Genomic DNA, 16,453 nt, shown 5'->3' on the forward strand with positions numbered 1-16,453 from the left:
AAAGAAGTCTTTGCCGGTATATTAACCATTTCTGGGGCTCTTCATTCCTTTGGGTGGATCTCAGCTTCCATCTCGTATCATTTCCGTTCTGCCTAAGGAGCTTCCTTCACTATTGTAGTGCGTGTTTCTGGTGATAAATTCTCTCAGCTATTGTTTTTCTGTCTTTATTTCCCCTTCATATTTGAAGGATATAAAATTCTATGTTGACAGCTTATTTTTTAGGCACTTTAAAGATTGCATTTCTTTTTTCCTGGCTTGCATCATTTCTGACAAGAAGCCTGCAATGAATCTTTGTTCCCTTATATGTAACCTTGGTTCCCGCGCCCCCCGCCCCCCCCCCCCCCCCCCCCCCCCCCCCGCCCCGATGCTTTTAAGAGTTTGTTTATAATTGGTTTGCAGGAATTTGATTACAATGTGCTTTGCAGTTTACAGTATGCTTATCCTGCTTGGGGTTCATTGAAATTCTTCGATCTATACATTAATAGTTTTCATAAAATTTGAAAAATTTTCAGCCATTATTTCTTCAAATATTTTTTGTGCCTCAACTACTCTTCTTAGACTCCAATTACACAAACAACATACTCCTTGTCCCAGATCACAAAGACTGTATTTTGGTCATTTTTTCCTCTATGCTTCAATTTAGATAATCTCTCTTACTGTCTTCAAGTACACTGATCCTTTCTTTTGTAATGTCTACTGATAAGCCCACCAAGTGAATTTTTCATTTCAAAAATTGCATTTTTCATTTCTTAAACTTCTATTTGGTTCTTTTATGTATCTCCCACTTTTCTCCTCACTACATCCATGTTTTTCTTTAAATCATGGAGCATTTTATAATGGCCCTTTTAAAATCCTTTTTTGCTAATTCCACCATCCCGACCATTTCTCTATGTCAGCTTTGATTGGTTATGGATTATGTTTTCTTGATTCTTTGCATGCTATTGATTTTTGAATGAATGCTGAATATTGCAAATGTTACACTGTTGTCTTAAATTTTGTTGTAGTTTTCAAAGGGCTGAACTTTGCTTTTTTGGGCAGCTAAGTAACTTATCTGTTTGGTCCTTTTGAGCATTGCTTTTGAGATTTATTAGGGAGAGTTTAGAGTAGCCTTTAGTTTAGGGCAAGTTTACCCCTTTTACTAAGTTGTGGTCCTTCTGGGATCTCTCCTGAATGCTCCAGGGGTTCAATAATGTCTCTGGCCAAATAGAATGTAATACCTCCCATTCCTGTATAATTTCTGGGAGATGTTCAGCTTAGAGCTCTCTAGTAATGGCCCAGCTTTGTGGAGTCTCTATGTATGTCTATGTAGTATTTAGCAACAGACTAAAGGGGACTCCTAAGCAGACTTCTGGACCCTTCCTTGATTAGCTCCTTCCTCTCCAGTACATGTTCCCACAAATTCTAGCCACCTTAGTCTCCCTAAGGTATGAACTCGGTTTTCTCAACTCACTGATATTGCCATACTTCCTTGAGTTTCTTTTTGCTGTGCCATGGTTAGTAATGTGCCTCTGGGACTGACCTGTTTGTTTCCTTTCTCGTCGGGATAACATGCCTGTTGTCTTAACACCTGACTGAAACAGCTGCTTCATTTATTTTGTCCCTTATACATCCCATTTTCTTGTGGTTTCTGGTGGGAAGGTAAGTCTGGTACTAGTCACTCTGTCATGGTCAGAAGTAAATATTTTTTTTAAGAAGATTTATTTATTTTAGAGAGGGAGAGAGTGCACATGGTGGGGAGGGACAGAGGAAGAGGAAGAGGGATAATCCTCAAGCCGACTCCCTGCTGAGCATGGAGCCCGACACAGGGCTTGGTTCCTGAGATCATGACCTGAGTAGAAATCAAGAGCCAGCTGCTTAACTGACTGAGCCACCCAGGTGCCCCCAGAAGTAAATATTTTTGAATGGATGGTCTACACCTTGAAAGACATTTACAGAGACAGCTGAGATGACAGATGCCTGTGTACATCGCAGAGTGAGGTGAGAGCAGTGCAGAAGTGCCGTGTACAAGCATAGCCCAGGGAGAAAAATAAACCAGTTATTAAAAAGCAACATGGCCTGGATAAAGGAAACAAAACGGGGCTGCATCCTCCTTCATCCCTCTGACACAGGATTGAAGAATGAGTACAGAAGGCACCGGGAGAGGCATATAGGTCAAATAGTTAGAAACATATTTAAAAATTAAAATGCCATCTGATGTCAACCAATCTTTTTGAATAATTATACACAGACCTCCTCCCTCCCAGCTGAGCAAAATTCTGGACAAGGAAGAGAAGCTTGGATAGAGAGGTAGAGAAGGAGCTAATCCTGGAGCTAGAAGGTACAGGAGGAGAGGGCAGGAGAAATATGTGTGTAGGGGGATGAGTGAGAGGGGACTGGACAACTAGAGGATGCAGTAAGGTATGTGCGAAAATCAGGATGCAGAAAAATAGAGCAGAAAGGGAACTGGGGAGACTAAAGCATTCATCGAAGTTCCTGATGAAAAACATTTTAATTCACTGAAGAAAGCAAGTATGAATAGTGACAAATAACTACAAAACCGGTATTTTATTTTCTATTTTGCCAATTAATTATAGTAAACTTTAAATTTCAAAATGACTTCTGTCACCACATTGTAATTATCTAGGCTACTTCTTCCTGCCATCTGCTGGTGTAGGTTAAAGAAATACAAATGGAATTAATTTTATCCTAAGCAAAATATAATTAGAAAGATAAATCAGTGTACAAAAAAATAATGTATTCTGGAATCAATTAATAAAAATTTTAACTTATCTACAATTTTTGGTTTTTGGTGCTCATGCTTCTTGCACATTCCCATCATCATGAATAATCAAGAACAGATTACATTTGAGCTTCACGATAACGTCTGTAAGATGGGTTATAGTAGGCGTTATCTTCACTTTGGCAGCCAGTGAGCTACGTGAAATACCATTCTTGTCCTTTGAGCCCTTCACTGGTTCCCAGGGCCTATGGAATAAAACCCAAACACCTTAGCATGGCTGATGAGACCTTTCTGTAACATCTAATCTCCGATGCTCTATGGACCCAGCAACGGCTGTCCCCGGCAAGCTCCGTGTACACCCACGGCCCTGACTTTGCTCCTTGTGTCATCCCAGCTGGCCAGAAGGTACCCCCTCCTCTTTTGTGCTGGGTTAGCACCTGCTTGTTTTCTAAAGCTTGGCTCAGGAGGCATCCATCCCATCCAGGCAGTTTTCCCCGTACTCCCACAGAACCTGCAGGCGCTAACCGCATCACACTACAATCATCTCTCTCTGTGTGTGTCTTCTTCTTTGGACTAGAAGTTCCTCCGGAGCAAGGATCATGTTTTACTAATTGCAGTATCCCTAGCACTTAGCACAGTCCCAGTCTTTCAATAGTGTACACAAGCAACCAAAATACTGGACAGACATTCATCACGAAGCTCACCCCTGTCCTCTCCCAAGAGTGCAGACGCTAGGGCGTGAAGAGCTGGGAAAGGAACGGATCACTAAAGGAACTTGTAATATCACATGGTAGTGTGCTTGCTTTGTCATGTGCAGTTTACTTTCTTGTTTTGTTTTGCAGTTTACTTTTTTTTTAAAGATTTTATTTATTTGATAGAGAGAGACACAGCGAGAGAGGGAACACAAGCAGGCGGAGTGGAAGAGGGAGAAGCAGGCTTCTCGCTGAGCAGGGAGCCTGATGCGGGGCTCGATCCCAGGAAGCTGGGATCATGACCTGAGCCGAAGGCAGACGCTTAACGGCTGAGCCACCCAGGCGCCCCGTGCAGTTTACTTTTTAAGGTGTTTATCTCAAAGGGATCAAAATTAGCAAATTTCCCATGAATGATCTCTTTTGATGTTAGGGAATCTGGCTGACAGAAACATGTTTACCAAAATATTAATTTAAGAGTGGGTAACTGATACGCAACTTTCAAGACCAATTTAAGGAGCAGAAAGGATAATAAAGGATATTCCTCTAACAGTGGGTATGCATGACACTCCTCAGGTCAACATTCCTCCGGCTTTTACTTTACTGAAATTGTGATGCAGAAGAGATTTTTCTGTTCCAAATATGACAAATCCAGAGGCTTCTGGTGGAATGCAGGTTAGAGGTTATGTAGTATGTTAGACACATGTAACCTTTTCTAGGTATGGTATATATTTTTGGCTTTTTTTTTTTTTTTTAAGTAATCTAGGTCCTACGTTTCATCCACTTTGGATCGAAAAGCTTCTAAACCCACTTATTCCGCCATCCAATTAAAATCTTTTAAGAATTAAGCAATCATTTCCTGACTTGCCAAGGATTAAATTTAGATGCTTGGTTGAACATGAGCCTTATCTTTCAAGCCATCACTTTTAATTGGAGCATATAAAAGGATAACACAGGGTTTTAGCTGGCATCGTAGTCTACCGCCATGGAAATGTAAACATGGCTTGTCTCAAAGCAAGTTGTAGGGGTACAGAGAGACTGGGAGATGGGAGATAAATTATGTAAACAACAATGCTGTAGATGTTGGAGTGCCCTCGGAGTTCAGACCTTCAGTGATCTCATCCTGCCTCACGACCTCAAATATCCTCGATACATTGATGACTCTTAAATTTCTATCTCCAGCTGGTCCTATTCTCTGAACTCCAAACTCCTATATCTGTCTTTTTGACAGCCTCAGTTGGATGTCTAACAGGCACCTCGAATCTCGCATGTCCACCCTGAGCTCCTGATACTGCCCTCTTCCTAGCCAGCTTGCTCTGCTCCCAATCTTGTTTCTCGGCAAAAGTCAGCTTCCCCTTCCTCATGCAGAGGCCACAGAACTTGGGAGTAATCCTTGACCCATCTGTAGTCCTCAGCAAATCCTGTCAGCTCTGCTTTCAAAATATAATCAAAAGATGCTCACTTCTTCCCACTTGGACTGCTTTCAAGCTACCATCATTTCTTGCCTGGATTATTTTAACAGCTCTGAACTGGTCTCCCCTTTTTTGCCCTTGCCTTCCTTCAGTCTGTTCTCACAGCCCCCATAGTGATATTAATATGTACATCACATTAGGTCACCCCTCTGCTCAAACCCTCCAGTGGCTTTTCATCTTATTCAGGGTATGACCCAACATCCTTTAATCATTAATCGCCCTCCCCCCTCCCTTTCTTTCTTCTTCAGCCACACTGGACTCCTGCTGTTCACTGATCATAAGAGGCATGTTTCCACCTCAGGGCCTTTGCATATGCTCTTATCCTGGGTATCTGTATGGCTGGCTTCCTTTCCTCCTTTAGGTTTTTACTCAAAATCACCTTCTTAGTGAGGCTTTCTGTGGGCAAGGACCTAAAATTACTACTCCCATCTCCCTTTCATGCCTTATTTTCCTCCTTAGCATTTATCTAACATACTATGCATTTTACTTATTTCTACTGATACGGTCTCTTCCATTAGAATGTAAGCTCCATGAGGCAGGGATTTTTGGCTATGTTTTTCACTGCTGCATCCTCTGCATTTAGGGAAGTACCTGGCATATATACAAAGTCAATAAATATTTGTCAAATGAATAAAAGATGGGTGATACATGTCATAAGAAATAAAGATTATTAATGAAAGCATGATTAACAAAGATCTGTGAGCTTAATCTCCAACGAAGTTTATGTGTTGTTGGGTTTTCATGGAATTCTGTCTTTGGAGGAACTCTGACTTAATTTTCCACAAGCTTGATTTATCTTTGCATTGTGGAACTTCAGAGATGAGTGTTCAAGAAGAGAATAATGATAAACATAGGTCCTATTAAATAATGCTCAGTTTGCCATGTTGGATGAGCTAATGATATTTTAAAATTATTAGTACACAGAGCTTACTATTCATAGCAAACTGAAATTAGACATAAAAAAAGTTGCTCATTGAATTAGCAGTGTCTGGCACACAGTAATGTAATATATAAAGTGAATTGGATTGGGTGCTGTCCAAGAGGGCTTGGTTACGGAAGTAGTTTTATTTCTGAAGTGATTCTACAGTATAGGCACCGGTGTCCAAGTTGGTGCCAGTTAAACTAAGAAATAAAGGAAGGGACAGTCATGAAGATACCATCTTTAGACTTGAAAATTACAAATCCTTAGTTGTTCTCCTTTATCAGCTTACAAAGTAAACAATAAATGCACACACTATAAGCTTTCAAATGAACTGCAGATGAAAAGGGCAATAAATACCAGCCCGAGGTAGAGGTAGAGGCAGAATGCTGTAATGGAAAGATAAAGCTTGGAAACGTGGGTTTCCAGCTTTCACTGTGACACTAACTGGCTGTGTGATTTGGGGTGAGTCATCTAACTAGTAGTCTCTTAGCTCACCTGTAAAATGTGGAGAATGGACTGATGGGCTTCAACGATCCCCCAAGCTCTAAGTATTGTAAGATTTTTTCGACTTTAAGCTTTATCACTGTGGTAGGCAGAATAATGTCCTCCCCCTCCCCCCCCCCCAGGATGTCTACATTCCTAACCTCCAGAACTTCTGAATGTTACATTACATGGCAAGGGAAATTAAGGTTGCTAATAAGCTAACTTAAAATAAGGATATTATCCTGAATTATCCATTTGGGCCCAATATAATCATAAGGGTTCCTGTAATGTAGAAGAGGAAGAGGAAGGTAGAAAGTGAGTATCAGAGTGATGCCATGTGAGAAAGACTTGACTGACCATTGCTGGCTTTGAAGATGAAGGGGTTATGAGCCAAGGAATGTGGGAAGCCTCTAGAAGCAGGAAAAGGCAAGAAAACAGATTTCTCTTAGAGCCTCCAGGAAGGAACGCAGCCTACAGACACCTTGTTTTTAGCTCAGTGAGCTCTGTGTCAGACTTCTGACCTCCAGAACTGTATTAAATTTATATTATTTAAGCCACTAAGTTTGTCAATTTGTTACGGCAACAAGAGGAAATGAACACAATCATGATATGTAGCATAACTAGCAAAGTTGGACCCAAGTTTATCACAGATGCAGGGTTTTAAATAAAAATTCTATACTCAGGTATTTTGTAAAGATCTTCAGAGGCAGGAGTAATCAGCAACCAAAAGAAGTTTGCAGATAAGCTGTGAGGCAGTCTTTAAGGGAGTAAAATTTTTACTAGTGATTCATGAGAAGTAGAAACCTGGTTATTTTACAAAGGAAAGAAAATGGTGAGAGAAGAGACATTAGAAAGGTTATACACAACATGAGTTTCTTATTTCTCTGGACCTCAGTTTACTCCTTTATGAACTGAAGGGCTGGGATAAATAATCTCTAAATTCCTCTCTTTTTTTATTTTTAAGGGGGGCGGGGAGAGAGAGAGGGAGGGCGAGAGGAGCAGAGGGAGAGAGAGAGAGAATCTTAAGCAGGCTCCATGCCCAGTGCAGAGCCTTGCGTGGGGCTTGATCTCACGACCCTGAGATTATGACCTGACCTGAAATCAAGAGTTGGATGCTTAACCGACAGAGCCATCCAGGTACCCCAAATTCCTCTAGCTCTTAAATAAGATTTTAAAATCCCAACATGTTACATGAGCCTTTGACACTCCACTCTCCCCCAAGTATGAAGAGTATTCATTTTATAAAGTATAATTATCCTTTATGTCTGATGGTCAAGCTTCACAGAAAGCTCAAACTTAGTTTAAGAAGAAAGTGGCTCTGAATTTTAAACCTGACACTTACTCAGGTAGGGTGCGTGGGAAAATTGCTTAGCTTTCCCTTTTGCCACTGCACCTATAAAAGTATGTTTTCAGCAATCACTATACCTGCCCCTAGCAGTCTCTCCCCCTTCCTACTCTTGGTCTGGAAATTTGATTAACCTAGCTTATAAATAATTTAAGCAACATAAGACTAAACTGGTTACATACAGACCCTAGAGCTATTTTCTAGGTAAAACATGGGTGGTGCAGAGATTTGGTGACTTGATTTTCCCAAGACCTTTTTACTTATTTCCAGGCTCTCTGCTGTCCTTTGGAAAAGCAAGGTTGCAGGACAGATGAGGTCTTAACTGTGGCATGTCTGATCATTTTTAATTTTTATAATGTAAAAAAAATAGTATATTTGAAAAGCCACTCACAAAAATATTAAATGGAAGCAATCTGAACAGTAGAATTTTCTTGGAATATATGATTTTTTTTACAATGAACATATTTTTATAATTAAAAAAGCCATTTTCCCTTCCTCCCTTTTTTTTTTTTTTTTGAGTAGGCTTTAAACCCAAGGTGGGGCTTGACCTCACAACTCCAAGATCAAGAGTTGCGAGCTCTAGCACCCAGCCAGCTAGGCACTCCGCCATTTTCATTAAAACAAGAAAAATTAGGGATCTCTCCAACCAACCTATTTTCACTTAGCATATTTTCATTATTTAATTTTTTTTTTTTATCGTTGTAAACATTGTGTTTATGGGTTTTTATTCTGATTCACACTCGGGTTGCCATAAGATAACCCATATACTGATACATACAATACTGAAAAACAAGGCGTAAATATGAACTGTTGCAGGAATGCCAACAGTCAATATGGTGAAGGGTGATTGATCGATCGCCTTTTTGACCTCTGCTCCACTCATTCAAGTTCAGACGAATAATACCCAATCTGGTTCATGTCACTGTTCACAAAACACCTTCCTTCATTTTGTCCTCATAACAACCCTGGGAGGCGGGCACGTTCTCAGAGATAAAATGACTTGACCAAAGTTACTTAGGCTAGTCAGGGGACAGGTTCAGCAGCCTGGTCAAGAAAACCGGAGGTCTATGCAGGCGCTTCTAGTAACAGTAAGAGCTTCCACTACACCCTGGCCTCTACGTTCCCTAACTTGACAGTTACCTTTACCAACTCAAATCCTGCCTCTTCCACGCCAGGGAGGCAGGTTGCGGGCTAGGGAAACCTGTAACTCACCCCAAAAGCGGGCACTCTCCATCGCCAAAGCCCCGGTGCCAAGCACAGTCCGCCCCCTCCCGCGACCGCAGGCTCTGCGTACTGAGCCGGACTAACCTGACCAGGTCGGTCATGCAGGAGCCCACCACTACCACCGCGGCCACCTCCTCCTGCCACTGCCGGCCCGGTTCCCCAGATGCGGCCATGGCCCAAAGGTGGTGCTCGCCAACCCAGAGGCTGACCTTTGCCCTTTGTCCAGCCCCGTAACCAGAAACGCCGCTTCTACGCTCCCTAACGACGCGGGCCTTCCAGACGCCTCTGCGGGTCGCCCACCTGACTGCCCGAAATAACCCCGCCCCCAACCGCCCTCTGTTCTTCCCGGGACGGTTTCCCTGCACCACTTCTCGTTACAGAGCCCTCCCGATAGTTCCAGACTCCACGCCGCTCGCCACCCACGAGGCCGGCGCGGAGGAAAGACCTTTCAGGCACTGCGGGGACGCCTTTCCGAGTGCTCGGCTCGGTGCGTCCGGGGGCGCGCACGCCGCCCGGCTCCCGGGCCGCAGAGGGGGCGGGGCGGGACGTGCGGGGGCGCGCACGCATCCGGCTCGCGGTGCGCGCGCAGGTCGGTGCGTCAGTCGGGGGCGCGCTCGGGTAACCTGTACCCCCACGTAGTCGCCGGTTACCGATCGGACTAAGTTCCAGGTACCTGGACTGGGGCTGGTGCGGGGAGGTTGGATCCCGAGTCGCACAGGTGGCCTGTGCACAGGACCGTGGTTTAAGTATCCCTGGGGCTCGCCGCCTCTTCCTATAGAGAAGGCCCCCGTTCCAGAGATGCCCTGCTCATCCCCGTCATGCTGGTCCCCGCAAGAACGAGTCCCCCAAGGCCAGAGGCTGCTCTTTTTGCGTATCTAGCCCGTCCCCTGCTCCCTCAATAACCTCAGACTCCTTTCTCTTGTCCGCCTGATGAGGGGACCATACAGTTTGGGAAAAGGGAGAGTATCCCTTTTTAGATGGCCCCTAGAGTGGGGTGGTCATTCTCTGGGTCTGAGCCGACTTGTTTTTCTTGAATGTTGCCCCTGGAGAAATTGCTTCCCCACTTAACTTCCCTCGTGCGCTGTATGACGTTGAGGTGACGCAGCAGGACGCCACCCCTTTCCGTTCCATGACGTCAGCAGGGCACACGTTTCCGTGTTTGTCATCCCATCTTAATTGCGAGATACTGGACGATGCCTTAGACGTCTTTGTAGTCCCCAGGCTGCCCATCCGAGGACCTTATGTGAACCTGTTCGAGCAGCAGACCCTGTAAAAATTGTATTTCTGCATTTTCCTTCTGTAATACCTCAAAATCAGGAAATATAAATTGCACAACTAGCATTCAGGGGAGGCTGACTGCTGTAAATTTGTGCCTAGCTGGGATCTATTATAGAACTGTGATATGTAAAAGCCACTATTAGGGGTGAGCCCCCATCCATGTCCCTGGCTCAAAAGGATCACACCAAAGAACCATCATCTTTGGCTATTTGGTGACCTATGGTTTTGGAGTATTTCCCCTCTGTCTTAGAGAAGTCACTACACTTACGGTTGAAACAGATTTTAACGCTGCCAGAAGTCTTGCACTGTCAAAAAATAGTATTGTAGCTGTTTTGAAACAAAGAGATTAATTCCTTCAGGTATTAGTTGAAGGTCTTGACAGTTGCTGAATTGGGACGGGTTGTGTCACCTTAAGTATAGTTTGGCTTTTGGTGCAGGTTTCTTCCCTGTAGCACCTGACTGGTCGATCACTCAGGCCAGGTTTGGCAGCAGACCAGCTGTAGTCAAACGTGTTTCTGGTGGTCACGCAACCATTAGTTCAACTTCATAATTTTTTTCTGTTCCAATTTTGTAAGTTGTACACTTAAACAGATGACTTTAATGCCTTTCTCTTTGGTGATTGCAATTATACATGCTTATGTGAGAGGAGGATGGGTATAGTGGACTTTGAGGGAGATCTGGATTTGAATTCTGATCTTTATTCTTGCTATGTTTGTGACCTTGAAAAAGTTACTTAGTCTTGCTGAGCTTTAGTTTTCTTATCTGTGAAATGGGAACAATAGTAGTCAGAGAACAGGGTTGTTGGGGGGAAGTAAATGAACTTACAGGTAGAGGTGGGTGATATAGTAGTGCCTGATACTCAGTTGACTTTTCAGAATGTGTTGATTCTTTTTCCATTTTTCATAGAAATGAGAGGTAAAAGAATGATAGGTATTATGGGAAAAAAGCATGGAAGAATAATTTTGTAATGTAGGTGAGATCCTTTGCTTTTTTTCCAGATGAGTATTTCTGTGTTTTGCATATGATCTAGATAAGCATACTTTCAAGAACTGTGACATCAGTGGATAGAAATAAGAATGGAAATGTCGCAGAATAGGAAAAAAATAAGCTTCAAAATGATAATATGGGTTAGTATGCTGTTCAAAGGCAAATTACAGAAGTTATCCTTATCTCCTGTAGAGTGGGAATTCTGATACCTGCCTACTGCCCAGGATTGTGATGATCAACTGTAATAATGTATTTGGAAGCTCTTTACAAGTGGTAGTGTTATAAAAATGTACAGCATGATTTTTATGGTTGATAATACAGGGCATTAGATGTATATTCTTACTTTGTAGTGACATTGGAATGGTGGAGGGAGGTCATCTGTTAAGTGGCTGGAAGAGGATCTTGTTTTATATTTGCAGAAAGGATGATTTGAGTACTGAAGTGTAAAGCTTTTGCCGCCTCAAAGGTACTTCTGGGTGTCATCACTATATAAGGTCATCAAGTGATTTTTTGAAAGATCATTGCAGTCCTTCCCTTTATTACTATCTGAAGTGATTAAAACAGGTATTGGTTTTCAACATTTATTTTGGCAGGGACTTGTAAGTCCTCATATGGTAAAATATATGAAAACTAGGACCAGAACATCATTTCCTTGTAGTTGTAACTTGTAAGAAATTAGTTTGCTTTTGATGCAGGATTATCCTTTCAGATTGAGGAAGAAAGTGATTATTTAAATGGACTTATTCACCTCTGAAAGTAGAGGTTTTCATTTAGAAATCTATTTAGAGGAATTCATGCGTTCCCTCTCCTAACCCCTTGGGTTTCTAAATAATTTAGATACGCTTTGTTGGTTTTACTTCTGTATTTTCAAGTGTAAGAACTTCTTAGTGCCTGAAAGGCAAAGACTTTTAGATCTATGTTAGTTTGTGTTGCTTAATATCTGGCTAAGTGTTTATTTTCATGATTCAGTTGTTAAATAGCTTTTTGCTACATATGTTCCTCAGATACATTATCCTCGACCACATTTTTTGAGGGTATATTGTCTTCTCTCCATACCTCAATATTTCTCTAGTTTTGGTCTCTTTATTCATTTGTTTATTAAAAGATTTTTACTGGGTGCTTAGCGTGTGCCAGGTACTTTTGTTAAACACTAGGGATTCAAGACATAGTCCCTGCAGGGGGGAGATCACAAAGCAGGTAGTTACAACACACTGTGGATGGACAGCATATCAGAAGTAAATAATTTCTCGTAAGTAACAACTGGTAAGCAGATTATGCTTATTCTTGAATTTTATACAGTATTACCAATCAAGTCCTTCTTGTGGGGACACAGAGGTAGTGGTTCCTAACTTAATGGTGTGTACATGTTGTGTGTTGGGGGAGAGGATTGTTAGCAAAGGCTTCTTAATGCCTCAGAGTAGGAAGCTGCCGGTTGTAAGATAGGGCAGGGTAGCTTTAGGTTGTGTGGGGCAGTGTGGCGGTCAGCTTTGGAAAGGAGGAGGGAATTCGATTTGAAAGGTTGCTTCTGTTCCTGAAAAGCATTGATTCAGTCTCTGTCCCGAGGAGGTGAGCAACAGGGGGTTGGTTTCTTCTGAGGGTCATTGGAAGAGGCCGTTGTAAGACAGGAAATGAGGTATTTATTCATACAAGAGAAACTTCCTTGTGCTGTGCCAGTTTTCAGGAAACTTGTTCTATCTAGTTCCTCTGAATACTCTGACCACCATTCTTCTGCTTTCAGTGGTGATTTGCAAGTCAAGCTAAAATGTCCCCAGAAGTGGCCTTGAACCGAATTTCTCCAATGCTCTCCCCATTCATATCTAGTGTGGTCCGCAATGGAAAAGTGGGACTGGATGCTACGAGCTGTTTGAGGATAACTGACTTGAAGTCTGGGTAGGTACCAGAACTACTTCAACTAATGGATCAGACCCAATCCAGCCTTTACCTACTAATAAACTTTTCTCACCAGATTCATAAAAATTGAACACCACAGAAATTCATCAAGTCATGATCTTATCACATGATGATGCAGTTGGTTTTGTCCAGATCTTGACATTTTGTGTTTCTAGTTGTTGTATTTGAATTGTGGGCCATTGCTTTATGATCACAATGTTTGTGTCTTTTTTTTTTTTTTTTGGCATGTCTCTTTGTTAATAGTGTGCCATGTGGTTGTTAGCAAGTATGTTTTTCATTCATTGACTTTATGTCTGCTGCAATCCAGCATGTACCCTAAGAGTTGGGTTTTGGGATTCTGAATCTGTTATCTCTCCTAATAAGAAAATGGGATTGGTAATCTCTCCTAATAAGAAAATTATAATAGCTAGCCAGAATGAGTCATTTTTCACAATGGGGTTGGAACAGTAGAATCTCACACCTGGAAATGTTGCATTAAAAAGCCCTGACTTTTTATTTCAAAATAAATGTAGATTTACAGAAAATTTACAAAATTCTACAGAAAATTAATATTGCTATAATGCTGTTGCTTGTTCTACAAGCCTTGTTTGAATTTTGCCAGTTTTCCCACTCATGCATGTCCTTTTTTTGGTCCAGGATCCAATCCAGGATCCAGACCGAGTTTAGCTGTTGCATCTTGGTCTTCTTAACCTGTTACTGTTTCTCTCTTTCTTTGTCTTTCATGATTTTGACACTTTTTTTAAAAAAAGATTTTATTTATTTGTCAGAGAGAGAGCACGCACAAGCAGGGGGAGCAGCAGGCCATGGGAGAAGCAGGGAGCCCAATGTGGGACTCAATCCCAGGACCCTGGGATCATGACCTGAGCCGAAGGCAGGTGCTAAACCAACTGAGCCACCTGGGCATCCCGATTTTGACACTTTTGAAAATAGCACTGGTTCGTTATTTTGTAAAGTGTTGCTCAGTACGGGTTCATCTACTGTTTTCCCTTTATTACAGTGAGAATTGCATTTTTTTCCCTAAGCATACTATAGAATTGATGGTGTATGGTTTTCAGCGCGTTAGGTCAGGGAGTACGTGATGTTCATGCGTCTGTGACTGGTATGTTAACTTGGACCACTCAGGTGGGATTGTGTCCACCATGTTTCTCCACTATCGCGTTAGCTCCCTCTTCCCTTTGTCATTGGTAGGTATCTTGTGGAGTGATGTCTTGAGATGGTGCAGATGTTCGCTTCCTCACTGTACTTTTGGCCACAAATTTCAGTGTCCATGGGCACGTCGTTCTGGCCTGCAGTCATTACTGTCGTGCTGATCTAAGTGATTTTCTATTTCCCTTACTCCCCCCCACACTTAATTTGAATTCTGCTGTAGAGAAGCGTTATCCCTCCTCCCGCAGTCACTTACTTATTTGCTTATTTGTTTATGTCGGTGTGAATTTTGAGGTGTTTATTTTAGTCTCTAGGTTGTCATCCAAACACTGTGTTCATTTATTTTGTTGCTCAGTTGTTCTAGCGTTGTCATTGGGAGCTCTGTTGAGTTGGCGTTTGTGTCTTTTTGACATATCCCTATCAGTTTTTGAGCACTTTCTTACTAGAAATATGTTGCATTCTTGATTCTCTTTTAGCTTTTCTTTTTAGTTTCTTTTGTCTGCTATAGTCTTGCTGTTTTTTGACTAAGCTGAAGACTTAGATATGAGGATATACACTTACTTTCTTCAGTAGTGAGATAAAGAAGACTAAGTCAGTTGGATACTTTCTTGGAAAATAGGATGCTTTTTTAAAAGATCTGGCATTGGGGCGCCTGGGTGGCTCAGATGTTTGGGCATCTGCCTTTGGCTCAGGTCATGATCCCGGGGTCCTGGGATCGAGCCCCACTTCGGGCTCCCGGCTGAGTGGGGGACCTGCTTCTCCCTCTCCCTCTGCCTGCCGCTCCTCCTGCTTGTGCTCTCTCTCTCATAAAAAATAAAAAATCTTAAAAAAAATAAATAAAAGGTCTGGCATTATCTTCAATTTAGTCAGTGGGTAGGGGGTTTCTTTTGGGGCAAAAATGTCCTAAAAGTCGATAGTGGGGATGGTTCTACAATTCTGTAAATACATGAAAGGTGACTGGACTGAACTGTGCACCTGTAAGGTTTTTGTGGGGTGTGGATTATAGCTTAGGGAAGCTGTCATCAAAAGAAGCCAAACCCATGAACCAGGGATGTTTCCTGTCCCAAATGAATAGGGCATGGAAATAGGTCTTTTTTCTTTAGTTTGTCACAAACATTTTTTTTTTTTAAGAGATGTCGAGAACATGACGGGGGACTGAGGGCCAGAGGACCGGGACTGGCTTATGTAAGATGATGTCGTCTGAACTTCTTACTCCTTGTGTCAGTATTCTGAGAGAACGTTTGGGTTCATCAGCATGAAGTCACTTTATTTCTTTTCCACAGACTCCTTCTCCAGTGCTCCCCAATTCCTGAATGTTTGGTTGAGCATTTAAATGCAAATAGTGGATCTGGTGATACATTTGAAATGAATCCACTAGACCTGGCCCGGGCTGGACTAGCTCTGTGAAAAATATTTGAAATGGCATCAGTGGCATTTAGTATTTATGGAATTTACTTTCTTTAGATTTAAAAAAGGAATGCAAATACCTCTACCTACGTTAACAAAGTTGCTGTGCATAAAATGATGTGAAAAGCCTTATTGATCTAGAGCATTAGTGATGCCTTTTATGTAGTGCTTATCTGAAAGATTCATGAAAGTTCCTCAGAATCTCATTAACAATTCTTTCTTCAATCCTTCCATCAGGCAAAGTGTGCATTCCTCAAGTTTCTATAGCAAAACAGTGGTGGGGTTTGGGAACAGAATGGCTTCTTCTTAGTGTGTCACTTATTGGCATTTCCCCTTCTTTCAGATCAGCAGCACTCATGGTTACAAGAAATGGGGTGCACATTTGTGAGTTCTGTGAACTGGAAGGGCCATACCCTATAGCGCACAGCATACACAGAACTAGTCTTGTTTCTATATATGGCTATTTGCCCTTGAAGAGATGAGGTGTGAATATCTATATTCTAGATCTGGCTCATAGGAGGAATAGATAGGTAAGAATCTATTCAAAGTAAGATATTTTTTTAAAAAATAGTAACTCATCTTTATTTCTCTAATGGCACCTAAATCTTTGTACCGTAGGTACACCTATGTATGTATGTGTGTATGTGTGTATGTATGTACGTGTGTGTGTTTCTAAGCTCCACTGCTAGACTGTCACAATCTTAAGGACAGGGTTCTTATTTATTTTTAGACCTCCTTAAGGTCTGCTATGGTACCTTTCCCATATAGTGTAGCAAGTAGGGGTTGAATGAGTGAAGAGGTAAGATGTTTTCCTAGAGAAGATGCCTGGTTTGGGGATCATAGTGGTTTGGACTTCTGGCTTGGAAACCT

At 42.0% G+C, this 16,453-nt stretch overlaps 2 protein-coding genes across 9 annotated transcripts in view; one reads left to right on the plus strand and one right to left on the minus strand.

The window, feature by feature from the left end:
- Nucleotides 1-9,857, minus strand: part of RBKS (ribokinase) — an 84,874-nt gene extending 75,017 nt beyond the window's left edge. For 5 of the 8 annotated variants that reach the window (XM_027624145.1, XM_027624141.1, XM_027624140.1 and 2 more), the window contains exon 1: nucleotides 8,939-9,069. In XM_027624145.1, the coding sequence (XP_027479946.1) occupies nucleotides 8,939-9,027 (89 nt within the window). In that variant the 5' untranslated portion in view covers nucleotides 9,028-9,069. Of the gene's footprint in view, nucleotides 1-8,938; nucleotides 9,095-9,527 lie in introns of those variants that run through there. The other 3 variants (XM_027624144.1, XM_027624147.1, XM_027624143.1) reach the window with 3 other exon arrangements.
- The window catches only part of BABAM2 (BRISC and BRCA1 A complex member 2), a 394,365-nt gene continuing 387,295 nt past the window's right edge, over nucleotides 9,384-16,453 (plus strand). The window contains 2 exon segments of the mRNA XM_027624135.2: nucleotides 9,384-9,523; nucleotides 12,858-13,009. Of these exon segments, the coding sequence (XP_027479936.2) occupies nucleotides 12,882-13,009 (128 nt within the window). The 5' untranslated portion in view covers nucleotides 9,384-9,523; nucleotides 12,858-12,881.

This window comes from Zalophus californianus, chromosome 8, assembly GCF_009762305.2.
Source record: "Zalophus californianus isolate mZalCal1 chromosome 8, mZalCal1.pri.v2, whole genome shotgun sequence".
Lineage (NCBI taxonomy): Eukaryota > Metazoa > Chordata > Mammalia > Carnivora > Otariidae > Zalophus > Zalophus californianus.